General features: G+C 36.6%; 1 protein-coding gene across 1 annotated transcript in view; it reads left to right on the top strand.

The window, feature by feature from the left end:
- The first annotated feature begins 1,083 nt into the window (after nucleotides 1–1,083).
- Nucleotides 1,084–25,633, top strand: part of LOC113061439 (cadherin-13-like) — a 43,371-nt gene continuing 18,821 nt past the window's right edge. Inside the window, exons 1-3 of the mRNA XM_026230553.1 lie at nucleotides 1,084–1,542; nucleotides 2,260–2,513; nucleotides 19,955–20,097. Coding sequence (XP_026086338.1) covers nucleotides 1,525–1,542; nucleotides 2,260–2,513; nucleotides 19,955–20,097 — 415 coding nt within the window. The 5' untranslated portion in view covers nucleotides 1,084–1,524. The remainder of the gene's footprint in view (nucleotides 1,543–2,259; nucleotides 2,514–19,954; nucleotides 20,098–25,633) is intronic.

The following is a 25,633-nucleotide window of genomic DNA, read 5'->3' as shown; positions in this document are numbered from 1 at the left end:
CTCATTGGAGCTGAAGTAATATGTAAGTGATGTAATCATTCTGTGGCCTTCAGCAGACAGGTAACAATCACCTCTTTTGACACACAAACAGATTTGGTGAACTGGGCTTTAAATAAGCGTGGCTTAAATGTAAGGCTGGCACCAGGAGTGCTTTTCCCCCCTCTCTCTTGTAAGTAACAAAATGACCAGTATCTTTCTTTATATTAGAAGTATTGAATATTATATTGAAGAAGTTATTTTTGGGAGATGAGCCTTAGAAATGAAAAATCCAGAGGCTAGAAGTCACTACCCGGCACTGCATCTACTGCCTGATATGTTTAGTACAGATTGTAGTAGCAGAACATTTTCAAACCTAATGTTAAAAAGTGAAAAACTAAGCATGAATGTTGCCAATTTAGATGTGTCTCCTTGGCATTAAGGATTTTCTTCAGTGTTAATATTAGATGGTCCACTAGTCTGGCTCCGAACTCAATAGGAATAAGCATTAAGTTAGAGAGAGGGCTTAGTGGCAGTACTTCAGTCCCACAGGGGTTTAAACTGCTTAGCTTCACTTTCGAAACTTCGCTAATTCATCCAGCCACCCAGGTCCAGCAGTACCCTCTGCAGGACGCTGATGACCTTTGCATCCGCCCCCCATGCCGTAACCACTGCACAGCTCTTATAAAGGGAGCACATCCCTGATGCATTGAGGGGTTGCTCACTTCACAAGCCACTAAACAGAAATGATAGCTGAGCTGATGGGGACCAAAGCTCATCTGGCCCTTCTAGGAAACACTTCATCTCCCCAAACAGGCCTGTGACATTGGGTTGGATTGAACAAGGACTGTGGAGACTTTCAGCACTCTGAATAGAGTAGCTTTCCTCCAGTGACAAAAAAGAACAAGAGCGTTTTTCATACAAGCTTAGCTTAAGCCTTATCTTTGACAGAGGAACAGAAAGAAGGGTAAGAGGGAGGTAGATGTAAGACAGAGAGTCTGCATGTTTCAAACAGAGAAGAAACGAATGAACAAGGAATTGAATTGATGCAGCTGTAGGTAGATCAGCACTGCATTCATTACTCAAGGTGGTGCATGGTTTTCTGGAAACAATAGGCGCCTGTCCCACTGGTTGTGTTAATCTCTGTAAACATAAGAGGCACAATTGTAGAGATTTAGCCAAAGCATTAATTTCCAGTGAAATTAATTCATGTCTACAACAAGCAACTCCTCCACTGCTCATTCTGTCTTATTAAATTTGAAAGAGAATTATTGATACTGATTACAGATAGCAATATCACAAATTCTAAAGTGTTGCTGTAATATGATTTCCTGGTTTGAAACATTGGAAAACGTTTGACAGATCAAACAACCTGTGTTGTAGTTCCAGGCATCAGTGAATGAGGGATCAACTGGTGTGGTAGTGAACCTGACGGTGGACGATAGAGACGACCCAGCCACTGGAGCCTGGAGAGCTATCTACTCCATCATCAACGGAGACCCCAACCAGAACTTTGAGATACAGACCAATCTGGACAACAATGAAGGGATGCTGTCGGTGGTAAAGGTACACAATGTTCAATTGCGTGATTGTCTTGTAATGGTGCAGGCACATGAAGATCCGCTTATGATGATTGAACCTATCAAATTTAGGTTACCAATTGAGATCTTAACCACTTATACAAAAGACTTAATATTTGTTCATATATTTGTTGTTTTTTTGGTTACTAAAACTTTAAAGTATCAAGCTCAAAAAGGGGACCATTTTTAGTCACTAATATAAGATTTCTAAGCAATTCACTTAACTGCAGAGGCAATGTGGTACATTTAGGGTAGGGATGTCCAATCTATCCCCACTTTCTGTAAAGCAGAAGTATCCAATCCTCCTCCTGGAAGGTCAACATAATTTAGAATTTAACTCCAACTTAGCCAAACACACTTGTCTGGAGGTTTCTAGTAATCCTGATGAACTTGATTGGCTAGTTCTGGTGTGTTTAATAAGAGTTGCAGCTAAACTCAGGACAGTGGCCCTCCAGGAGAATGATTAGAAACCCCCAGTGTGGAGTTTATCTCCAAACCAAATAAATCACACCTGAACCAGCTATTTAATGTCTTCAGGATTACTATAAACTTCCGGGAAGGTGTCTAAGAGATACACTCTACAGGAAAGTAGCCCTACACAATAAAAACAATAATGATACATACTTATGATAGATTCAATTGATTGATGGTTACTTGCTTGTTAGTTAATTGCTCTTACATAATTCCTTTTTGTCTTTCTTAGCCTCTGGACTATGAAAGTGCAATGTTTCACACACTGCTGATAAAAGTGGAAAATGAAGACCCTCTGGTTCCTGACATTGTGTATGGCTCCAGCTCTACAGCAACTGTTTACATTACAGTTATGGATGTGAATGAAGGACCACTGTTCTTCCCAGATCCTCTGGTTGTCATCAGGAGAGAGAATATCCCTGTAGGGAGCTTTGTGGCCATGCTGAATGCTACTGACCCAGACTATCTACAAACCCAGAGCATAAGGTTGGTGCCGTTATATTATGATCCTGCCCCAAATGTAATCATCCACACTTTCGCCATATAATGCTGCTTAGACTGTTGGGTAATTGTCAACTGTGGTGTGCAGCAAAAGGTTATGTTGAGGGAGCATCACTAGCACAAACAGAAAGCTCATGAACACCTTTCTGATTAATATAATCAAAAATTTAACCAAGTTCACCATTTCCAGAGCCATTATTCAGACACAGTTTCTTTCTCGATTACACTGATTCTGTGCTACACGTGGGAGGAATAACCTTTACAAATTTGAAAACAAATTTCACATACATAGTTTGAAACTAATTTCACAGTTTAAAAGTTTGAGGTTCAGCAAATCTCTTTTTCCTGGTTACATTCTCAATGGATTCTGACAGTGTAGTTTGCAATGATGGCACAAACTAATCCAACGACGAAGAGCAGGACAGCATGACCCTTGCTACTTAGACATGTCTCAGCTTGGTTATTCTTGTTTTACTATTCTTTGTCTTGTTTCCAGTATTATTTGCTGTGTTCTTAGAGTAATCTTTGATGTGAGCACACAGCTCTGCATGAGAGAGTTTGACCATCTGTGCAGACATTCATCTGGCTGCCCAACTACATGATTGACCAAGTACTTGGAGCTGCAAACTCTAAAATGATCTTCAGGGACTTGTGACAGATCATTGCTTTGATGTAGATTTTTTTTACTTTCCTTTAAGCCACATTGCATTATCAACAAGGTAATGCAAAAAGGCTGCTTTTATCCAAAGCAACTTACATTGCGTTCAAGGTACACATTTATATTTAATCAGTTCTTGATTTCCCTGGGAATCAAACTCATAACCTTGGTTTCGCTATCCCCTTGCTCTACTGTTTGAGTTACAGGAAAGCTAACGTCTTATAATCAGAAAATAGCTGTGTGCATTTGAGCACATTTCTCTATCCCTACTTTGTCATTCCCTCAACCTTCTTTGCTGTAGATGTGCTATGTACACATTTGCATATGCTACAGTATGTGATCTCAGTGTAAGCTGTGCCACGCTTGTTCAGATCAGACGAATTGAAACAGTCTCCTGTGATTCGTTGTGTCCACTGAGCATGTATGAGACTCACAGTATGAAACTCTGCGCACCGCTGTGATCATGTGCTCTGCCATTATTACCGCTCTGTCCTGCTAGTTAGAGCGAACCCTCCTCATCACAAACCATATGAGTGCTCTCCCTTCTCTTTCTCATTCTGTCCTCTCTTCATTCTTCATCTCTTCTGTATCTATCCTCTCACTGCCTGCCTCACCTCTTTTGATCTCTTTTTGCCAGTAAAAGGCTCTTTGAAGTACCATAGCTTTCACCTGAGGCTATAAGTGGCAGGACTGAGTAAGAAAAAAGAACTGGCTGTAGGAAAATGAAAAGGAAGGACAAAGGGGATAGCCCATCTGTCTATCTATCTGTTTACCATTCTGTCATTCTATCTGTTGTTCTATTTATCTTTCCATCATTCCATCATTCTATCATTTTTTCCTGGTTTCCTGAAACACAGTTCCGATATGCCATGCATAAGGCTTATATTAGCAGAAGCTGCCACATAGATTGCCCCCTAGCAAGGACAAGTAGTACAAAAGAATGTGAAACCCCATTGATCTGTCTTTCTACCTGTGTCCCTTAGTACTTCTTGAAGACTGCATTGTAAAAGATATGCAATAAGGCTTCCTTGATAAAAGACAAGCATTAAAATTCAGAATTAGTAGACTTATCAAAAACTACAGTTTTTTGAATTGTTATTGGGATCAACAGGTCTATTACAGCCATCATAGACCTGTAATGTGATGCCTTGAGAAACGTGTAAACTGCTGTGCACATTGCTGTCAAAAGATGAAGTTGAATTGAAAATCTGTCATATTTGTTTCTTACTTTTTATTCTAAAAAACATAGTAAGTGCTCTGCTTAAAAGAGAAAAAAGCACATATTGTTAAGATTGTTTGATGTCTGATTCTCTTCCTTTTTAATGTATGCTCTTATTTAGTTTGAATATACTACATTTTCTTTTGAACTGACAGAATTGGCATCGATTTTACCATACAGACATATTGTTCTCTGGGTTTATCATGAAAAGCTTATACAGGAACCATAATGCATAAATAGAGCTATTATATCCTGCAAGGTTTATCTGTCTATTGATAAAATATAAAAGAAAAATTGTCTAGAGGGATTTAGTGGAGATATTTATTAGAGTTAGAGTTTGTTTGTTTGCTATTTATCGATTCAATCTTTTTGGTGAATTACAGGACATTTCCAGATCCAAGAATGATCTGATTGTTATGGCTCTAAGAGCAGTCCATACATTTAGCTTGATTCTTCTGTGAAATAAAACCTACCACACCTCAGGATCATTATGCTTTTCATTGGCACCCTGTTGCAGATATGTTTGAATCTCTCATTTGAGCTCAAATCAGTCTTTATAAAACATTCCTCTGAGTGCTCCTGAGGAGCATGTCAGACAAGGTTAAGATTTTGGGGTCTCTGATGTGTTTGCTCAAAGGCTTTTAGAGTTTTCTTCAGTCCCCACCCCTTTATAAAGCTCTGTCAGGCTTTTCAGGATAAGGTGAGCTGTGAATCATTGCTAGCCTGAGGGAAATCATGAACACAGACACTATCAGAATTATGGGAATGCTCGTTGTCATTAGGAGTGATCATTTTCACGTCCTGCGCCATGTTGTTTAAATTTCAAATGCATTTGCGCCCAATTGTGCACCCGTGGGCTTGCTGGTCTCAAAATGAGGTGTGTTCAGGAGCATTGTTAGCACGATGCTATTTTGAGTCAACTGAAATGTGCCATTGACCAACTGAAACCTGGTCTAAAGTTTTCTTGTTTTTTTAAAGAGCGTGTAAATAAGGTGGATGAACAACGCATGTACACTCTGCTTATTACATACACAGAGACGCAAAGCAACATACAAACATGGCAAATATTAAAAATGAAAGAATTACAATGAAATAGATTATTATTTTGCCCTGTAGATGCTCATGCATGAAGTTTAAGCATGCAAGCAGAACTTTCCTCTCTGGAAAACCGTTCAGCACAACTGGCTTTTAAAGGAAATAAACACCCTTTACTCATTAAGAGAATAGGTACAACCCTTTTGGACCATGTATCTGGTGTGTGACCATTTTTTCCTGTGTTAAACTAGCAAAAGTGGATTCGGACATGCCCTAAGCACACTTGTGTCGTGCGCTTTATCCCTTGTCCAAATACTGGCAATTGTGGTCTTTGCACTTGTCCACTTGACTACGTACATGAGGTATTTCCTGTATTTGGTCCAAATGAGCATGAAGACCACAAATATGTGTAAAGCTTTTTTAAGGCAAGTTTTTAAATTTGCTTAAATGTCCTAAATGAACTATGGCCCAATACTGGCTTAGTCTAAGCCCTGTCTGTGAAACCAGGCCATAGTGTTGTAAATAATGCAAGCTTTTAAAGAGCTTTTTATGTTCAATACTTTTTCAGCATTTCAGTTCTTTTTGCATTAATTTCTAAATGTCTGTTCAGTAGACCCTAAAACAGATGACACAATTTAACTTAAAAAGCAGTTGCAAATGTTGATAAAATAATCATCACCACTACTCATTTGCACCAATAAATTGTGCAACTTTTTGTTTTACGACCAAATTATATTTTTCCATCACAATCAATATATAGTTATTGGATAGATAGTTTACAGTAACAGTAACCCTGTGCAAAACAAAAAGGATCTTATATCAATCATATCTAAGTGTCTGTATGGAATATTACAATATCAGGTCTAGGGTAACGGTTCATACCACACACTGTACCATCCACATCTAAAATGTATCATTTTCCCCTAAACCCCAGTCCAACTCTACTTCAAAGCTGTCTTTGAGTTGATCTTGCACACACACACACACACACACACACACACAAAAAGGTTGCAGACCAGCCTTGTATACATAATTCTGAGTTTGTTCCACTCTTTGGCTGTGCCACAGTTTAAATCTCTGGGGAGAGGAGGAGAATTGTACAGCTATTAGAAATTTGCCATGTTGTGTTAGATTGCTTTCTAATTAAAAAGTTTTAAATGGTAGAATATGTCATTTACCACAATATTTACTGTTTTTAATACACTACCAGTTAAAAATTTTAAAACACTAACTTGTTTTAGCTTAACAATTTCCACAAATGTGGCTTGTATGGGAGGGTTGCAAGAATAAAGCCACTCCTCAAGAAAGGCCAAATGGAGTCATGACTGAGATTTTCCAAAACACACCTTGAAGATTCTGAGGCAGATGAGACTAAAATGTAATTATCTGGCCTCAACACCAAACCATAAATCCAATACAGCTCACCATCCGAATAAATGCATTCCTCCAGTAAAGCATGGAGGTGGTAACTTCCTGCCATGGGGATGTTTCTCTGCAGCAGGACTGGAGCATTTGTCAGGATAGAAAAAAAAAAAAAAAATTATGGGGCAAAATGCTGTCAATTTCTTGAGGAAAATTTGCTGCCCTCTGCCAGAAAGTTGTCAATGGGAATAAGGTTTACCTTCCAACACGACAATGGCCCAAAGCACACAGGAAAACACACATTGGTTGAAAGAAAAAAAATGTAATATCCTTGCATGAGCCAAGAATAAAACACCATTGAAAACCTGTGGAATGACTTGAAGACTGCATTCCAAATGCTCACCATCAAATTTCACTTAACTTGAGCAGTTCTGCAAAGAAGAGTGGAAAAATATTGCAAAGTCTGTATGTGCAAAGTTAGCAGAGACAAATCCCAACAGACTAAAGGCTGTAATTAAAGCAAAAGGTGGTTCAACAAAATACTGACACAAGGGGTGATCCTTTTTCCAACTCAGTTATTGTTTTGTTTTATTTATTTTCTTTTATGTTTCTATATATCTAATATATCATTCACTTGTATATTATTAGTTGCATGGAGTAAATACAGCTGAATGAAAAAAAGTGTACAGCTTCATTTCAGGCAGCAAATCAACAAAATGTTATTATTTTAAAGGGTGATGGTTCTTTTCTATACCCACTAATGTTAAACAAATATGATTGCTTTCTAAATGCATAAAAACAAAGTCCCTACATTTTTTTTCTGCTTGAATATCCTTTTTTTCCCTGAAATACATCCCATGATGGAAGCAAAATGGGTTGTGAACAGCATCTCATGTTGACACCAATCTCATTACATATTAATTTATTAAAAAGAGAAATGTTCTTTGGATGCACTGCAGCTGAATCCATTCAAGGTCTTTTGTATGATTTCATGAGAAATATTTTAAGTGCCTCTAAAATGATGCTTCATGCCACACAGCATAAAAAAAAAAATCCTCATCTCACTGCAATATCAAATATCTATTCATATTTTAAAGCAGATATGAGTGGCAATGATGTATTGGTCAAAATGTATTTCTCCATATGTGCGTTAGAGCATTCGTAAGATAAAAAGCATGTTAATGGATGTCTGTCAGTAGTGAATGCTATTAAGTGATGCCGTTGCTTTGGACACAGATGTGAAATACTCTCACATCTGTACTACCACGCTTGATGTTTAACAAATGCTCATTTGTGTATCACAGCCAACATGCTGGATGATATTTAAAATGATGTTTGTTTGTTTGTTTGTTTAGTGATGTTAAGTTATTCCTGACATTGCTGTTCACTCCTCTGCTGGAGCAGGCTGGAAAAGTTGTAGTGATAGTGGCATTTAATGATATGCAGAACATGCATTTCTCTCCTCTCGCCCCTTTGCTCTCCTGACCTCCAGGACGTGACTGAGCTACTTCCTCCTTCGTGGGTTCTGCTTCCTTTGCAGCCTGCTCTCATTAGTTTGTTTCGGAACTGCAGTACTCAGCAAGTACTGAAAGCTGTGTCTGGATGACAGGCCAGTTTTCTTCTCATTAGAGCAGAGGATCTCGACCTTTATATCTCCAAGGCTGCGTATTATCAAAAAGCCCCTCTAAAGGATATTATATTGCATTTATGTACTTGCTGTTTTATTTTATTTTTTTAAAGTAGAAGTTTAAACTGAAATAAGTTTTTCATTTTTAGTAGAACTACTGTATATTTTGTAGAACTATACCTATACATATTTAGAGTTTTTTGAATTTTGAATTACTAAATTTTTAATATGCCATTAATTATTTTAAATGACTTTAGTAAGGTTTTTTTGTATTTTTGTATTTTTATTTTTTATTATTATTATTTTTATGGTGTTGCATTGACACTTAGGGCCCTATTTTAACGATCTGAAACGCAAGTGTCAAAGCGCGAAGCGCAAGTAACTTTGTGGGCGGGTCTCGGCGCTGTTGCTATTTTCCCGGCGGGATAAATGGCTCTTGCACCCGGCGCAAATCTAAAATGGGTTGGTCTGAAGTAGCTTCATTATTCATAGGTGTGGTTTGGGCGTAACGTGAAATAAACCAATCAGAGCGTCATCCAACATTCCCTTTAAAAGCAGGTGCGCAAGTTCCATTATGGATTGCTATTATTATGGCGTATTTACCAGGCGCACGCCAGGAGCGGTTCACAGCCGAGGAGACTGATGTTCTTGTAAGAGAAGTGAAAGACAGAGAAGTTGTGTTGTATGGGGATGGGAGAAACCCACCCAAAATTGCGTCGGTTAAACAGGCGTGGGAGGAAATAGCCACAATTGTTTCATCGATTTTTTTCCTGGTTCTTGACGGACAAACATATTTGTCAGATGTCCTTACATAGCCTATATGTCTTGCCACTATTGGGCAAACAGGTCTGATCCTTAATTACTAAAATTAGCCTGAATAATTTGTAAGCTAGATTTATGCCTATTTTTTCACATCTTCGTGGCACACCACAATGATTTCCGTCATCTCATGTGTTAATATTTTTTTTTAGTGTAACAGTTTATGATTTGCAAAAATAACTGTTGCATCTGTGTAGATTACATGAGCAAAGTGTATGCGCGTTGTGCACGCTATACATTATGGTCAAGCATGCGCCCTTAAAATAGCATAATGAACAACGCGCAACGCGCCACTGACTTTAGACTAGGTTTTTTCTGGTCAGTGGCGCAATTGTTTAATGGAACAGCAAAATAGCACCAGGGATTGTTTGCGCCGGAACACGCCTCCTTTTTTGCGTTGAACCGCCCAGGGAGCGCAAGTTCATTCACTAGTTTAGCGACGTGCTTCTGTGGAGGGAAAAGCGCGCTTTGCGCGGGTGCAAAATAGGAATGATACATGCGTCGGTGTACAAAGTTAATTGCGCTGGGTGCAAGATAGGGCCCATAATCCATTTAGATGCTACTTTTTTTTTTAGGTGCGCTTGACTTTAGCCATTACTGTAGTGCATTATGTGGGTGCTGTGGGTTTGTATATGTTAATGTCTCTTTTGTGTATATGTGAGGGGACCATTAATTAATCACCAGAGTTAAATTAACTCTTTTGTAGAGTTAAGTTTAAGAAAGTTTGCTGTAATTTGTAAGCCTTCATTAATCACCAGTAATTGTATGTGTGTGCATCGTGTTTATCTGGAGGTCCCTCTACCCCTATTCAACAATACAATTCTGTAGTATAGCTGTCTGTTTTAATTAACGACAACTCAGCTGCCTTCACACCTCGGGAAACTCTGAGCGACCACAGCAACCCCTTAAGTTCCTGGAACTTAAAAATTGTCTTTAAAAATAAATGAAACAAGAATGCGCATTCACAGCAAACTCTTGTGAGCTGTGCTGAGTTAGGTGACAGTGGAGGAGGGAAGAGTTTGTGCTGGTTCACGTCAGGTCTTGCTTACTCTACAGTTGCTGCTCAAAAGAATAACTGCTCTCGAAAAAACTGAATTAACTGAAATAAATGTTAAGATGCCTGGCCTCTGTGACTCCTTTCTTCATGGAGTTAACCATTTCTTGCAAAGAAACAAGATATGGTTGGTTTTCCTCATTAGTTCAAGAGTGTCCGTTTTAATTTCAATATATATCTTATATCCTCGCACAGGGACAGTGACACCCTCATGATTGTTGCTTACATTTTATTGCATGCTGATACATAAAACAATGCAGATTTAACGTTGACAGCATATATACTATTAAAAAATATAGACCCAAGTTTATATAGCCTATATGACCTCCGTTTTGCAATTGATAAGTATGTAATTTGTAAACTGGTAGATAATATTAATAAACCTATTTGAACATCATGTTACTCACTTATACACTGTCATTTAAAGGTTTGGGGTTAGTCATACAGTATTGTTCAAAATAATAGCAGTACAATGTGACTAACCAGAATAATCAAGGTTTTTAGTATATTTTTTATTGCTACGTGGCAAACAAGTTACCAGTAGGTTCAGTAGATTGTCAGAAAACAAACAAGACCCAGCATTCATGATATGCACGCTCTTAAGGCTGTGCAATTGGGCAATTAATTGAAAGGGGTGTGTTCAAAAAAATAGCAGTGTCTACCTTTGACTGTACAAACTCAAAACTATTTTGTACAAACATTTTTTTTTTCTTCTGGGATTTAGCAATCCTGTGAATCACTAAACTAATATTTAGTTGTATGACCACAGTTTTTAAAACTGCTTGACATCTGTGTGGCATGGAGTCAACCAACTTGTGGCACCTCTCAGCTGTTATTCCACTCCATGATTCTTTAACAACATTCCACAATTCATTCACATTTCTTGGTTTTGCTTCAGAAACAGCATTTTTGATATCACCCCACAAGTTCTCAATTGGATTAAGGTCTGGAGATTGGGCTGGCCACTCCATAACATTAATTTTGTTGGTTTGGAACCAAGACTTTGCCCGTTTACTAGTGTGTTTTGGGTCATTGTCTTGTTGAAACAACCATTTCAAGGGCATGTCCTCTTCAGCATAGGGCAACATGACCTCTTCAAGTATTTTAACAAATGCAAACTGATCCATGATCCCTGGTATGCGATAAATAGGCCCAACACCATAGTAGGAGAAACATGCCCATATCATGATGCTTGCACCTCCATGCTTCACTGTCTTCACTGTGTACTGTGGCTTGAATTCAGAGTTTGGGGGTCGTCTCACAAACTGCCTGTGGCCCTTGGACCCAAAAAGAACAATTTTACTCTCATCAGTCCACAAAATGTTCCTCCATTTCTCTTTAGGCCAGTTGATGTGTTCTTTGGCAAATTGTAACCTCTTCTGCACATGCCTTTTTTTAACAGAGGGACTTTGCGGGGGATTCTTGAAAATAGATTAGCTTCACACAGACGTCTTCTAACTGTCACAGTACTTACAGGTAACTCCAGACTGTCTTTGATCATCCTGGAGGTGATCATTGGCTGAGCCTTTGCCATTCTGGTTATTCTTCTATCCATTTTGATGGTTGTCTTCTGTTTTCTTCCACGTCTCTCTGGTTTTGCTCTCCATTTTAAGGCACTGGAGATCATTTTAGCTGAACAGCCTATCATTTTTTGCACCTCTTTATAGGTTTTCCCCTCTCTAATCAACTTTTTAATCAAAGTACGCTGTTCTTCTGAACAATGTCTTGAACGACCCATTTTCCTCAGCTTTCAAATGCATGTTCAACAAGTGTTGGCTTCATCCTTAAATAGGGGCCACCTGATTCACACCTGTTTCTTCACAAAATTGATGACCTCAGTGATTGAATGCCACACTGCTATTTTTTTGAACACACCCCTTTCAACTAATTCAATTAATTGCCCAATTGCACAGCCTTAAGAGCGTGCATATCATGAATGCTGGGTCTCATTTGTTTTCTGAGAATCTACTGAACCTACTGGTAACTTGTTTGCCACGTAGCAATAAAAAAATATACGAAAAACCTTGATTATTCTGGTTAGTCACATTGTACTGCTATTATTTTGAACAATACTGTATTTTTATTTATTTTTATTTTTTGTATGTTTTTGCATACAGTAAAAACAGGAATATTTTCTTTTAAAATTAATTTTGTATTATTTACATTTTCATATATTTTAACATCTTTCCTAATGTATTCCTACGATAACAATGCTGATTTTCAGTATTCAGTATAATTAGATGATCCTTCAGAAAGCATTCTAATATGCTATATTAGGATAATTTATTAATATGTTTTAACATCACAATTCTTTTTAGGAAGAACAGTATTTATTGGAACTAGAAATCTTTAGTAACAGTACTTACTTTAGTAGCAAACATGTCTTTACTGTTATTTTTAAACAAGTTTATGCATCCTTGATAAATAAAAGTTAAGTAAATATATATATATATATATATATATATATATATATATATATATATATATATATATATATATATATATATATATATATATGAATTGCATTGACCCTATATGCATATATCTGGTGCAGAATACAGTTCATATTTAAAGTTCTTTCAGCCAGTAGAATCACTTTGGCATCTGATGTGAATAGGATTGTAGAAGGGAAAGAATATTGCACAACTCTGATTGTGTGCCCCAGCAAGTAATTTTGGCTCTTTTTCATGCAAATTCATCAAATATAGGCTTGTCCTACAGAAATAGACAGACTGCAACAAAACTGTGTCTGATCTCTATTTCCTCTTGACATTAATAATGAGTAACATGGTATTAGTCTAGGACACATGGTATTAGTCTAGTTGTGAGAGACAGCCATTATGTGGTTAAATAAAGCTTTCCAAAAAGATGCCAACAAGAAAGATTGTGAGTGGTAAGGCCTCTCAGAAGCATGGTTAAAATGTGTTTCTCTAACTTAATAACAGGGTTATGATTTTCAGCCGATAAAAAGAGTTGCTTTTTGTGCCCTATAATGATAATAAATGAGATTTTATGTATTGCATTGCTAAGGCATGATAATTTATGGAAATGAAGCCGAGGTAGTAGTTCCTGTTACCTCAGTTATGCAGTTTAGTTCTCAGGCAGTGAGGTCTTATAAAGAAAGTGTGAAAGAGATAGAGAATGGATCTGGTAGTGTGTGTGTGTGTGTGTGGTGTGTCCGTATGCTTGACTGCTGATACCACACCAAGAGCTTTGATGATTCTCACAGTCTTTGCTTAAGCTTACAGTAATCAAGTGAACATTTGTCTGAACACATGCTCCTCAATCCTGTGGCTGAATAAACTTTGCACAGCTTGGCAGATCTTTGCTGATGGGAGTCTCAGTTGGAAACGGCATTGTTGTAAGAGGTCCTTGCATCACGTCCTGTCCAGCTAAATTGCCTCCCTCTAACCAGAGGATACTTAAGCAGGTTCCAGATGGTGCATATATCTAACACTCAAAATAAAAGGTACAAAATTGTCACTGGGGCAGTACCTTTTCTGCTTATTATGTACTTTTAAGGTACTCGTATGCACTTATAAGATATTATTATGTACCATTTAATGGTAAATGAAGTACAAGGATGCACCTTTTAACTTTTGTAACTTAAGGTGCTACCCCAGTGACAGTTTTGTACAGAGTGTATAAAATAGAAATTACGATTTTTAAAAAAAACAACAAACAAATCTAACAATAGGATATGGAATAAATGCGCATGCCCTTACAATATCAACTATTAGTTTTATTGTTATTTAATTTTTTTATAATGTCCATTCTTTGTTTATATAACATATTATAACAATTTATGCTATTGCTAACATGAAATAACAGTACTTTTACAACATTTATTAACCTTGGTGAGTAATTCGTTCTACCAATTCAGTCAAAACGATTATTCTTTTAGGAACAAAACAATTGTCTTTATCTGTCTATCACTCAATCATTCACACAATTGATTCTTTAAAAACACAGAATCATTAATGTGCTACACAAGAATTTTTGAATAAATCTTTGAATTGTTCTACCATGCAGTTTGTTCAAAAAAAGATTAATTCAAGAATGGCATTTCTATGTGTTTCTTGAAGATGACAATTTAATATTTTAATGTGAATATTTACAAATGATCAAAAAACATACATATTTATAATTGTGTTATATAATTTATATGTCTTTGCACATCACAAGAACAAAATTTGAATGTTTAAAACATTTAAATTGTATTGATATTTCAAAATATTAATGTTTTGTATTGTTGATCAAACAAATGCAGCCTTGATGATCATAAGAGATTTGCAAAAATATTTACAAAAATTCATTACATTAAATATAACTTTTTTTTTCTTTTTTTTTTGGTAATATAAGTGTAGTTTGTACTTTAAAATATGAGTAGCCTGTAAATTGACAAGATGCCTTTTCAAAGTAGATTCCCCAACACTGGAGTAAGTGTGTGTTTGCGTCCGTGTGTGTGTGTACTGAACCTGTGAAGGCTGTCAAAGGGTTAAGCAACAGAGTGAGATGAATGGACGGCGAGCGACAGTCTGAACTTTTAACGAGGAGTTAATGGACAGGCTGGCAGAACGGACTGCACCCACGGAAGGGGTCTGATTCCCTCTGCGTCTGACCATGGCTGATTGATGGGCCGTCTCCCTCTGTTTATTTTTTCCTGCCTCCCTGTCACATTTATTTCCTTTGTACAGCTCTTTCTGCCAATATGGAACTGAAATATCTGCAGGGGTGACAATGGCAATTCGTCCCAGACATGAGAGCAGGGGGAGAGTTTATGGCACAGCTGTTTTTCATCAACCTCTGCAACTTTGCGCACTGTTCTTTGGTCCAGTGGGTGCACATGTGGGAGTTGAGTTCAGTTTAGCCAGAGTGAATGAATCCCACAGAGAGATGAACTTAGTACAAAAAAATGATGCTGAGTTTGGGAAAGTAGATTTTCTTTGTCCTTCTCCCTCCATTTTTTTTTTACTGTATCTTTGCTCAGGGATGTCCAGTTCCAAACAACACTGCCACTGAATTTCAATGGCTAAAATTAATATCCTAATGGGTGCATCCATCCTATTTTACAAACACAGGACAGTCAGCATTAGTGTAAGTGTGCCACATGCTCGTCCCTGCAGATGTATGTTTGCTGTTAAAGAGGCTGTAGCATGAAAATCAGCTCAATAGAAGAGTAAAAAAAAAAAAACACCCATTAATATTTGAACAACAGGATTTCAAACATAGTAAAATAGATCTTTATTGTAGAACTTGTTGGTTTACACCGTCCACAGTTCAACGTGTGAGGCAGCACTGGTTTCTCCTCACATACAGTAGATCCACTCCTGAACACAGACCAGGAATGAAAGGAGCAAAAATATTATGTACAAAGATGCCAGAATGACCCTCCTGCAGCATAGATGCAGTTTGCAGCTTTCCCCTGTTCTCTATTAGAAGGTAACATAGTGAAAAGCCCCTCTGGCCTCTGTGCCTTCTCAGTGATACAGAAGCATAAATATTCACTGCACCCCAGGCCCTCTCCAGGTCTGACACATCATGAAAGAGTGTAAAGAGTAAAAAGTGCATGAGAAAGTGGCTCAAGGAGAGGCATTTCTTACATTTTAGATTGTGGTGAAGAAGTGGTCTTGTTTTTGTTGTTTTTTTTCTATACTTTTTGGGTTAAAGGCCAATGCCCTAATCTGAAGTGAGCTTGTATGTTTTGCAGCTGAAATAAAGGTTTTTGTTTGTGTCTTTAGGAACAGCAGCTGGTTGCATAAAATGACTAGTCTGACAAGTCATCTTTTTTTTTTTCATGAAAGCTGGCCAAAATTTTAAGTTAGTTACTGTACATAAACAAACATGTATTGGTCTAATTTGAATCCAGAAAGTAAGTCTGATTACCCCTTGAATAACTAGACTAGTTCTTAAGACACAGTCAGGTTAATGCTACTGTCCTCAGCTGTGTGGTCATCTAATGAATTGTTAACCATAAGCAAGTGACGAGCTAAACACACATGCACAGTTTAGTCTTTTATATTTATTAAATATTGAAATCTGTTTTATATTACTTAATGTCATATTTGTTCAGTTTAGTTTTATTCTGACTGAGATGGAATAATTTGAATTAACAACAACAAAAACATCAGAATATGAGTGTTTTAAATAATAAAATCATATTCTATCTAAAGAATTGCATATAGGTGATTGTACTAATCATTAGTACATTGTTAATCTTTTTTTCGTACCCATGTTTTTGTCAACTGTATGTTTTGATTAATTCCACTATTGCATGAATTCACACTTTTTTTTTGTCACCTGAACACCTTTGACAAAAAAATACTTAATAGCACCCCTGTTATTACAAGTTAAAAGGATAGTTCACTCAAAAATGAAAATTCTGTCGTTATTTATTCCTCTTTATGTCATTCCAAATCTTTATACAGTATAGGAACAACATGAGGGTGAGTAAATGATGACAGAATTTTCATTTTTGGGTGAACTATCCCTCCGGTATTTCAAAAATGAAACAACACATTTGCAAGTTCACATCTCTCTGATGTCAGTTAATGGGCACAACATGCAGGTTGTAACGAGCTTTATTCAGAAGCATAGTCAGAACAGGCAAGGTCAAAACACAGACACTCAACAATATCCAGGGCGAGACAAAAGGATGATTCAAAAACAGGCGATGGTCAGGGAAGGCAGCAAACAATCACAAAAATAAGGTAAACAGTCCAAGGAACAAACTCACAAAGGCAAAGCAATATGGAAAACATACAGGATATACAATACCAAGCTGTGTGTGTGTGTGTGCGCGCTAAACAGCTAAAATAGTTATTCTTTAATCTTAATATTTATAATTTTTTTCTTTAATTAAACATTTTTACATTTATGATTTAATTGTTTATTAGCTTTTCATAAACTCACAAACTCCCCACAGATTCCCCACCCTGAATTACTGTTATGATGCACATTTTCATCTATCTTTAATAAGATATTTTATTAGCAAGCGTTTTCGTTAGCAATATTGCTGATGAGATTAACACCGCACACATTCACACAAATTACATTTTAAGTGGGTGGTTTTTTCTTTTTTTTTTTTCTTTTTTTTTTTCTTTTTTTGGTTAAGCAGAAAATTATGGACAACATTAGCCAAAAGGACAAGGAATTTGTTTTGTCATCGTGTGACAATAAGTGTAAATGAAAACGCCTTCATCGGCCAAAGCTTTGAAAATGGGTGAAAAGTCTTTGACAGCTTATTTATGGTCATTAGCACATATCGTTATAGATAACATATTAATTTGCATAATGTGTTTTTAATGACACACTAATGACATTGAGAGGAGGCTAATTGAGTGAAGTGCTGTGTGTAGATTAGGGAAAAAAAGCATTGTTAATGAAAGTTTTCATACACTACATATGATCAATCGTTTAGGCCACACCCTCTTTGAAAACTTTCAGGCTGTCTGATTAATGTTGTTGCAGAAGGTCTGATAAACAGATTCAAGAAATGAAGTATCCATTTGTTTTGTGTCAGTATGAATTGCCAATTCATCCGAGTCTTTCAGAGTGCACTGTTGAAAAGAAATGGAGGGTTGTCGAAGCTGTGACACACACACACACACACATGGCCTTGACTTATGTGGGAGTGAGTTTGCATGTGTTTGCTCATGTGTTTAATGGATCACCTGAACATTTATAGTCAGAAAGTTTGAAAATAGCCATGTGTCATAAGATCACCTGAATATTTATTATTATTATAACAGAATATAAAGTAAAATGCTATTCTGATATTTATGCTTTGCGTACTTGTACAGTATTATGTGTTAGTGAATTGAACTCTGCCGGACAAAGCTGTGCCCTTATTCAGCAACATAAAGCCATTTTCTGCATTTGTCAGCCTTTGTGCACACTCCATGTAGGAAGAGAGTTCTCTAACAAATGCCAGCTGATTTTACGGGAGAATTACAAACTGCTCTCTTGGACATATGAGTCAGGATGTGAGGTATTTGTATCCAGAGCAGCGTGATGATAATCTCATGCTAGCTTGTTTCCGAGAGCTTGTCCGCATGAATCAGAGAACATTTCCCTGAGATGCGATAGAATGCTGATAAGCTAGAATTGCTTTGTGAAAGGTCCTTTTTTGCTGTCGGAAGAGCAAGTGGGTACATGGAGCTACAGTAAAACTAAAAGCTTTCCTTTTTGGGTGTTCTATGTCTCAAATGTACAGTAAAAAGTTAGTTTAAAGTCATGTAAATACCTGTATATTGCTGCTAGAGGAGAACTGTCTGTTCATCAAAGAATCTTGCAAGGAAAAATGTATCAGGGGTTCCACAGAAAAAAAAATTAGGCAATAAAACATTTTTATTTTTTAATTTTTTTACATGATAATAATAAGAATGTTATGTTAGCACCAAATGAAAATACAAGAATTATTTCTGAAGGATCGTGTGACAATGAAGACTAGAGTAATTATTATACATCTGTAACATATTGTAGACACTGTATATCTTGTACTTACCACTTATTGCACTTCTGCATTTTGCTGCCTTGTACCCTACAATGACAATAAAGTAAAAAAAAAAAAAAAAAAAAAAAAAAAATATATATATATATATATATATATATATATATATATATATATATATATATATATATATATATATATATATATATATAAACAACAGTTAATTACATTCCAATAATATTTATTAAAATGTTTACTGTATTTTTGATCAAATGTAGGTACGGTGAGCATAAGAGACAAACAAAATCTTACCAATCCTATTTTTTTTTTCTTTTCTGTAATGTAGGTGTAAAATTCTGTACATGCATATTTTGCACATTTTAATCAAATGGAAAGTTTGTCCGAAATATACATTTACTCAAACTTATTATTAAGTCAACATTGTGTCTTCATTTTCCAGTTCTGTTCAATCTGCTATTGATGGTCTTTGTTGGTTATGTGAATGTTTGTGTTCATTTGGGAAAGGTATCTGAGTCAGCAATATTTTTCATTAAAAAAAAAAAAAAAAAAAAAAATTCTCCCACCTCTGTTTTGAATGAGTCTCCATGGGTTTCCTAAAAGCAGTAGAACCGGAGAACTTGCATTTCATTTGGTGTGTTTGTCTTTTATTTAGACTGTAAATCAGTGGCTCAGCTCCAGATTTCAGCACTACTGCAACTGCTTTTATCCAGTCATGCATACACATATGCTTAGGTGTTCTGGCGGTCATGCCCGAGATATCATCACATGATTACCCGATTACAAAACGGCTCATTATTCTTAGATGTGTTGCTGCAGGTAATTTATCACTCTTACATGTTCAAGTGCTCGTCTTGCTCCATTTCTTCTTATTTCACTTTCAGCTGACCTTCCTGATAACCCATCACCACTCTGTAGTGCTAATGCTCTAGGTCATGTTGCTTAATGGTTAAAAATATGCTCTGGAAACCAAAAGGTTGCAGGTTTGAATGCCTCAAGGGGTAATCCATGACCTGTCAGCATTGTTTTCTTGAGCAAGGCACTTGACAAGTCCAAGAGTGATTGTCCCTGTAAAAAGTGGTCAGTTAATCTGAAAGAAATTTTGAAATGCTTGTGATTTGGCAAAACTTTAAAAGATAGACCCATTCTAAGAGTTTCATGTGTGTCATGTGTGCCCTTCAGGTTCTCTGTATTGAGAGACCCAGCAGACTGGCTGGTCGTGAACCCCTTCAAAGGCAATGTCACCACCAGAGCCATACTGGACCGCGAGTCTCCACACGTTCACAACAACCGGTACACTGCTCTCTTCATGGCCACAGATAATGGTAGGACATTTTATTTGCATGGGGTGATGTCAAATGCGATGTAATAACTTCTGATGTCAGGTAATGTGATGTGATTTAGTCAGTCATCACTACATTTACTGGGTGACAAATCACTCATTTTTTGACATTTAGTGGGAAAATGTAGAGGATCAATTATAATAAATATTGGTGAAATTTACTAGGAATTTGAGTGAAAATTGTTTATACATCATTTTATATATATATATATATATATATATATATATATATATATATATATATATATATATATATATATATATATATATATATATATATATATATATATATATGTATATATATATATATATATATATATATATATATATATATATATTAGGGGTGCACCAATCAAGACCGGCCGATCGTTATGCGCATCTCGTCAGTAAAGCCAGTTCTCTAATCAGCGGTAAATTCCCTCAGGTGCTTTAACATAGAGCCGCTGTTACTACACAGAGCCATTGTTAACTGAGAAGCTGCGCAAATCCACGTTCATGTTCAGCGTTTATTTGCGCATCTTCTCAGTTAACAACGGCTCTGTGTAGTAACAGCGGCTCTATGTGAAATCATGCACCTGAGGGAATTTACCGCTGATTAGAGAACCGGCTTTACTGACGAGATATGCATAACAATTGGCCGATCGCGTTAATTTGATTAATCAATTATGGAGAAAAATAACACGTTATAATTATTAATGCATTTAACGCACTTGCTCCGCCCCAGACCTATGTGGATCTTCTGCCAATTCATACAGTTGATTGATGACTAATATGAGGCAGGGCAACAACTTACTGTGTGATGGAGCCTATAGAAGCTTCCTAAAATTCAAGATATGGGGTAAAATGCCCGTTTGAGACTCTGTCTCATATTTACATCACATAGTTCACTAAAATATCACACGAGAAGTAGGCTAAGTGCAATATCAAATGAGTTACTCATCTTATACAACAGTTAATTATTTTAGACACAATGTTGTCTGTTTTACTCATTTTTGCCAACCTAAATTTAAAGACCAATCAGAACTGTTCACCCACTGAGCAACCCACAGCGACATTTCATTTCTTAATCCACGTTTTGAACTATTTGTGTGAACTATTGGCCGCGTTGAACCATTGGCCACAGTCGAGTTGGCTTTGAAGTGGCGCTGTACAGACCAATCGGTGTATGACATCAAAGTACCGCAAGAGCGATTCAAAAGCAAAAGCAAAAGCAGTCGTCTGTTCTCTAAAGCTCTTGAGGTTCTTTGATGTTACACACCGATTGGTCTGATGATGATGATCCGGTTCAAGTCGAGCAAGCCTATTGTTTCAATGAACCATTCATAAAGAACCATTTACTTCACTCCTGAATGAATCAGCCATTTGAACAATCAAACGAATGAATAAATGACTCAATGACTTAATCATTAAGACATTTCCACAACCTACTGGCAGTTTTAGTTTGACGCTTTGCACAACAATGACTTTAAATAATCTTTTCAGAGCAATTTCTTCCAATCTGATGTGCAATTAATAAGATTAATTAATCACCACATCATGTAATTAATTAGATTTACAATTTTAACCGCTTACCAGCCCTAATATTTTATGACCGTAATGAGAATTTAATTTAAATGGTCATTAAGAATCATGAAGATTAGAAACTCAAATGTAAAAAGTCCAGATACAGTACATTACAGATTAAACTACAAAAAATGAGTTTTCTTTTGGGGAAATGTGACAAAAATAGACTTAATAAATCAACTTTTGTTATTTTTTATTTTGTTTTTGTGAAGAAACACACTCTCAACATGTTTTGGCGAGATTTTCATTTCAACAAGGCTTTGTACGATGAAACAGCACTGTAACAATGAAGGTCTCAACATGTTATAATGTTTCTGAGATGTCAGATCAAGCAGCATTATGCTACTTGTTTCACTGTGGAAAATGTTATGATGTGTCTGAAAGAAGGCTGGCCAATGGAGCGGCTTGCTTCCTGGGCTAATAATTGGCACTAAACCTTTTGTAAAAGGCATAGACATTGCGCATACAAAGCTATTATTCTTTTTTCTTCTCAATTGCTGTCGAAACTATACCAATATCACAGTAAGCCCATTTTCCAGGATTCTTTTTGGAGGTCATCAACTGTGCTTAACACAGCTGAGCTGGCATGGTCACGGATTATTCTCTGGCTACAGGAAATTACACACTTCTGCAGGTCAGAGAAAACAGTCGTTGGATTAGTGCTCTCTGGGTAGTATAGTAATTTATCTCACGTGGCATAAACAACATTTAATTAACCTCTGAATGAGTCACTTCTCAATGTCACATCATCTGGCAGGGACGCTTAGAGGTATTAGAAGAAGAAAGGTTCCTGTTCTCTTCCCTTTTTCTTTCTCAGTCTGTTTGTCTGTAGAAAGAGGTTGGATGTGGCATTTGACAAATGACAGATCCATTAAACGAAACAAGCCAATCAAAACAGTTCAAAAGTGCCCTTATTTACAGGTTTTCAGTATGTTATTTCATACTGATTCATATTCATAGATGCTCTTTAAGGGGAATCAGTATGGGCTGAATGCATTTTTCCTCTGTTTACATCGGTCAAGCTGTGTTTGGAATGGTGTACAACCATGGTACTCTTATTATTTTTGCAGTGTGCATACTGTGTGGGATGTGCAGTATACAGATTTGCTGGCGATGAATCAAATGACCCAAATTGTGCAGTACACAAACAGCACACACTGCATTGTATACTGTACCTCATCTATAGCATTTTAAGGGAGAATGATTCGCCACAACATTCTCTTTCTTTCTTTCTTTCTTTCTTGCCAAAAGTCAAAGTGAAACAGCATTTACAGCCTATTTTACAGCTATAATGTGACATATTTTTGAGTTAAATAGGATACAAGAAAATAAAAGTAGAATGGCAGTTGATTTTATGGGAATTTAATAGTTCAGGAAAAGTGTGTACTCTAAATCAGATGGAGTTTGCTGTCAGTTATACAGTTTCATTTCAAAAATAAAAAAATAAATAATAATAATTATTATTATATTTTTTTTATTTATGTTACTTTTTTAAAAGTTTGAGGTCGGTAAGTTGACATTTAATATTTTACCAAAAATTTCTGTTTCAAATAAATACTGTTTACTTTCAGGATTCTTTGATGAATAAAAAAACTGAATTATTTTAAACATTTGAGTTAGATTTTTTTTATTATTATTATTAATGCATTCTTGCTGAATAAAAGTATTCATTTCCAAAAAAAAAAAAAGGCATGTGTGTGTACACATACATACACAAGTGCAGCTTTAAAGTTTGTGAACCCTTTAGAAATTTTGATATTTCTGCATACATATCACCCAAAATATCATTAGTATTACATATCTGTGAGTGGCAAACGTTTGCGAAATTGAAATTAGAGTCCATTTGTTCAGAGGTGTTTTTAAAAAGTGGGATGTGTGCAAATGCATGCCCTGTTTTATTTAGACAACAGAGATCTATCAAAGTCTGATCATGTTTGTGGAAGGGAATCATGGCACGAACAAAGGAGATTTCTGAGGATCTCAGAAAAAGACTTATTTAAATGCTTATAATTATAGACGGTATGGATGAGATGTGCTGTTTATCCAATACTATTGACTCCAGAGAAATGCAAGTGGCTTCGTTTACAATGGAGAGGACATCAAGGTGAACCCCACAGCAAAGTGCAAATAACATATAAGTATTGCACAGCTCAGACATCAGTCTGATTATATATGCTAATCCAAGTGTAACTTAAGATCGATAACGGTTTGATTTCATACTCGTAATAAATTATTAATCATTGTTTGCTGAGGTTTTGAAAAGGTTACGGTGACTGCAGCTATGTGTCATATTTCAGACTTCTTATTTGCATTGAGATGTAGACATTTCAGATGCAGACCAGAGGCTTATTTCAATAAATGTCAAATGCCCAAAATAATGTTTGCTTTGGGGTCACTTTCTACATTAACCTTCTCTGTTTACTAGTTTACTAGAGTCTGGTGGGAATAGTTGCCTTATTTTTGTGCATTAAAGGGTAGTTCACCCATAAATGAAAATTCACTATTTTCAAATATATATATATATATATATATATATATAGTCTTTTAATCTCTCAGTCTGATATTTGTCTTTAATATATATTATGTGGTGAGGGTTTGTATTGGCACTTCAAACATGGTGTTAACATTATGCTTTTCCTTTTGTGTGACTCCCTGTGTGTGTGTGTACAGCGCTGGATTTTGCGCATCCCGTGTTTCCCTGGTATCCCAGGCAGATCTAATCTATCACAGACTCCCTATTCCTTGACAGTCTGCCCGATGATTGCATGACATGAAAGTCATAGTGGTCACTAACAGGCTATTGATCTAGACTGGAGTCCCATGTCTTTATTTCATGGGCTCAGATGATTGTTGCCCCTCTCTCTCTCTGTCTGACCACTGACCACTGAGAAGGCCAGAGCGTTGATTGAACAAGAATGATAGAAGGGAGAGGGAAAATGAGAAGATGCTGAGCAGATAGAGGAGAGAGTAGATAAGACTGGGTGGAGAGTGGATGTAGTTTAGTCTGTGTGCGCTTTTCTACCCTTGTGTTTTACACATATAACTTTGTTTTAAAGGAGTAGATCAGCTATATTCAAAAGATAATTTTTTTGTTAAAAATTAAGTTGGTTGATCATTTCCATACAACCTCAATGTAATTTGGGGACGATTAAAAAATGTTTTTTACACACACACACACACACACACACACACACAAACACACACACACACACACACACACACATATAAGCTTTTTTTTTGCGTTATTAATAATGTGGGATTGCAAGAATGGTGCTTAGAGTATGTGGGAAGAAAATCCTTTTAAGTCCAGAACATAGACTAAAATTCTGTGGAGCAGTATGGAAAAATCAGTCCTACAAACCTCTAACCTGCAGCTGAAATAAATTGATCCATTTTGCAGCTCCCAGTGTGTGAAGTTGAAGACTCACTGGAGTGGTTGGGAGTTGCTGAAGTGCTACACTTTTCTGAGCCTGGTGGGCTCAGTCTTGTCTGTCAGCCTGAGGTTAATGATTCAAGCCCTTACAACACCTGCTGGAGCTCAGCTCAGAAGGGTGGAGATGGAGGGGCTGCACTATCTCAACATTGGCAGAGGGTCCGTCATTTAGAGGGCATAATCAGTTGTTTCGGTGTGAGACACAGGGACATTTTTCTTGTTTCTTCATTCCCCACTGCGCCAGCAGATGTTCACTCATTCCATCATTCTTCAGGGTGTGTGTGTGTGTGTGAGAGAGAGAGAGAGAGAGAGAGAGAGAGAGAGAGAGAGAGAGAGAGAAAGAGAGAGAGATAGAAAGAGAGTAATCTGCCCACCATGTTTATGTCCTGTCTCCTAAGTTTGGTTAGCTGCATAAAGTTGTGCTCATACTACTCTTTTTATTTATTAGTATAATCATTATAAGTGTCTTTACTGTCACTGTTAATCAATTTAATGTATCCTTGTAGAATAAAAGTATTAATTC

This window comes from Carassius auratus, chromosome 43 (genome assembly GCF_003368295.1).
Source record: "Carassius auratus strain Wakin chromosome 43, ASM336829v1, whole genome shotgun sequence".
In the NCBI taxonomy this organism is placed as follows: domain Eukaryota; kingdom Metazoa; phylum Chordata; class Actinopteri; order Cypriniformes; family Cyprinidae; genus Carassius; species Carassius auratus.
This window is presented reverse-complemented; position numbering and strand designations above follow the sequence as displayed.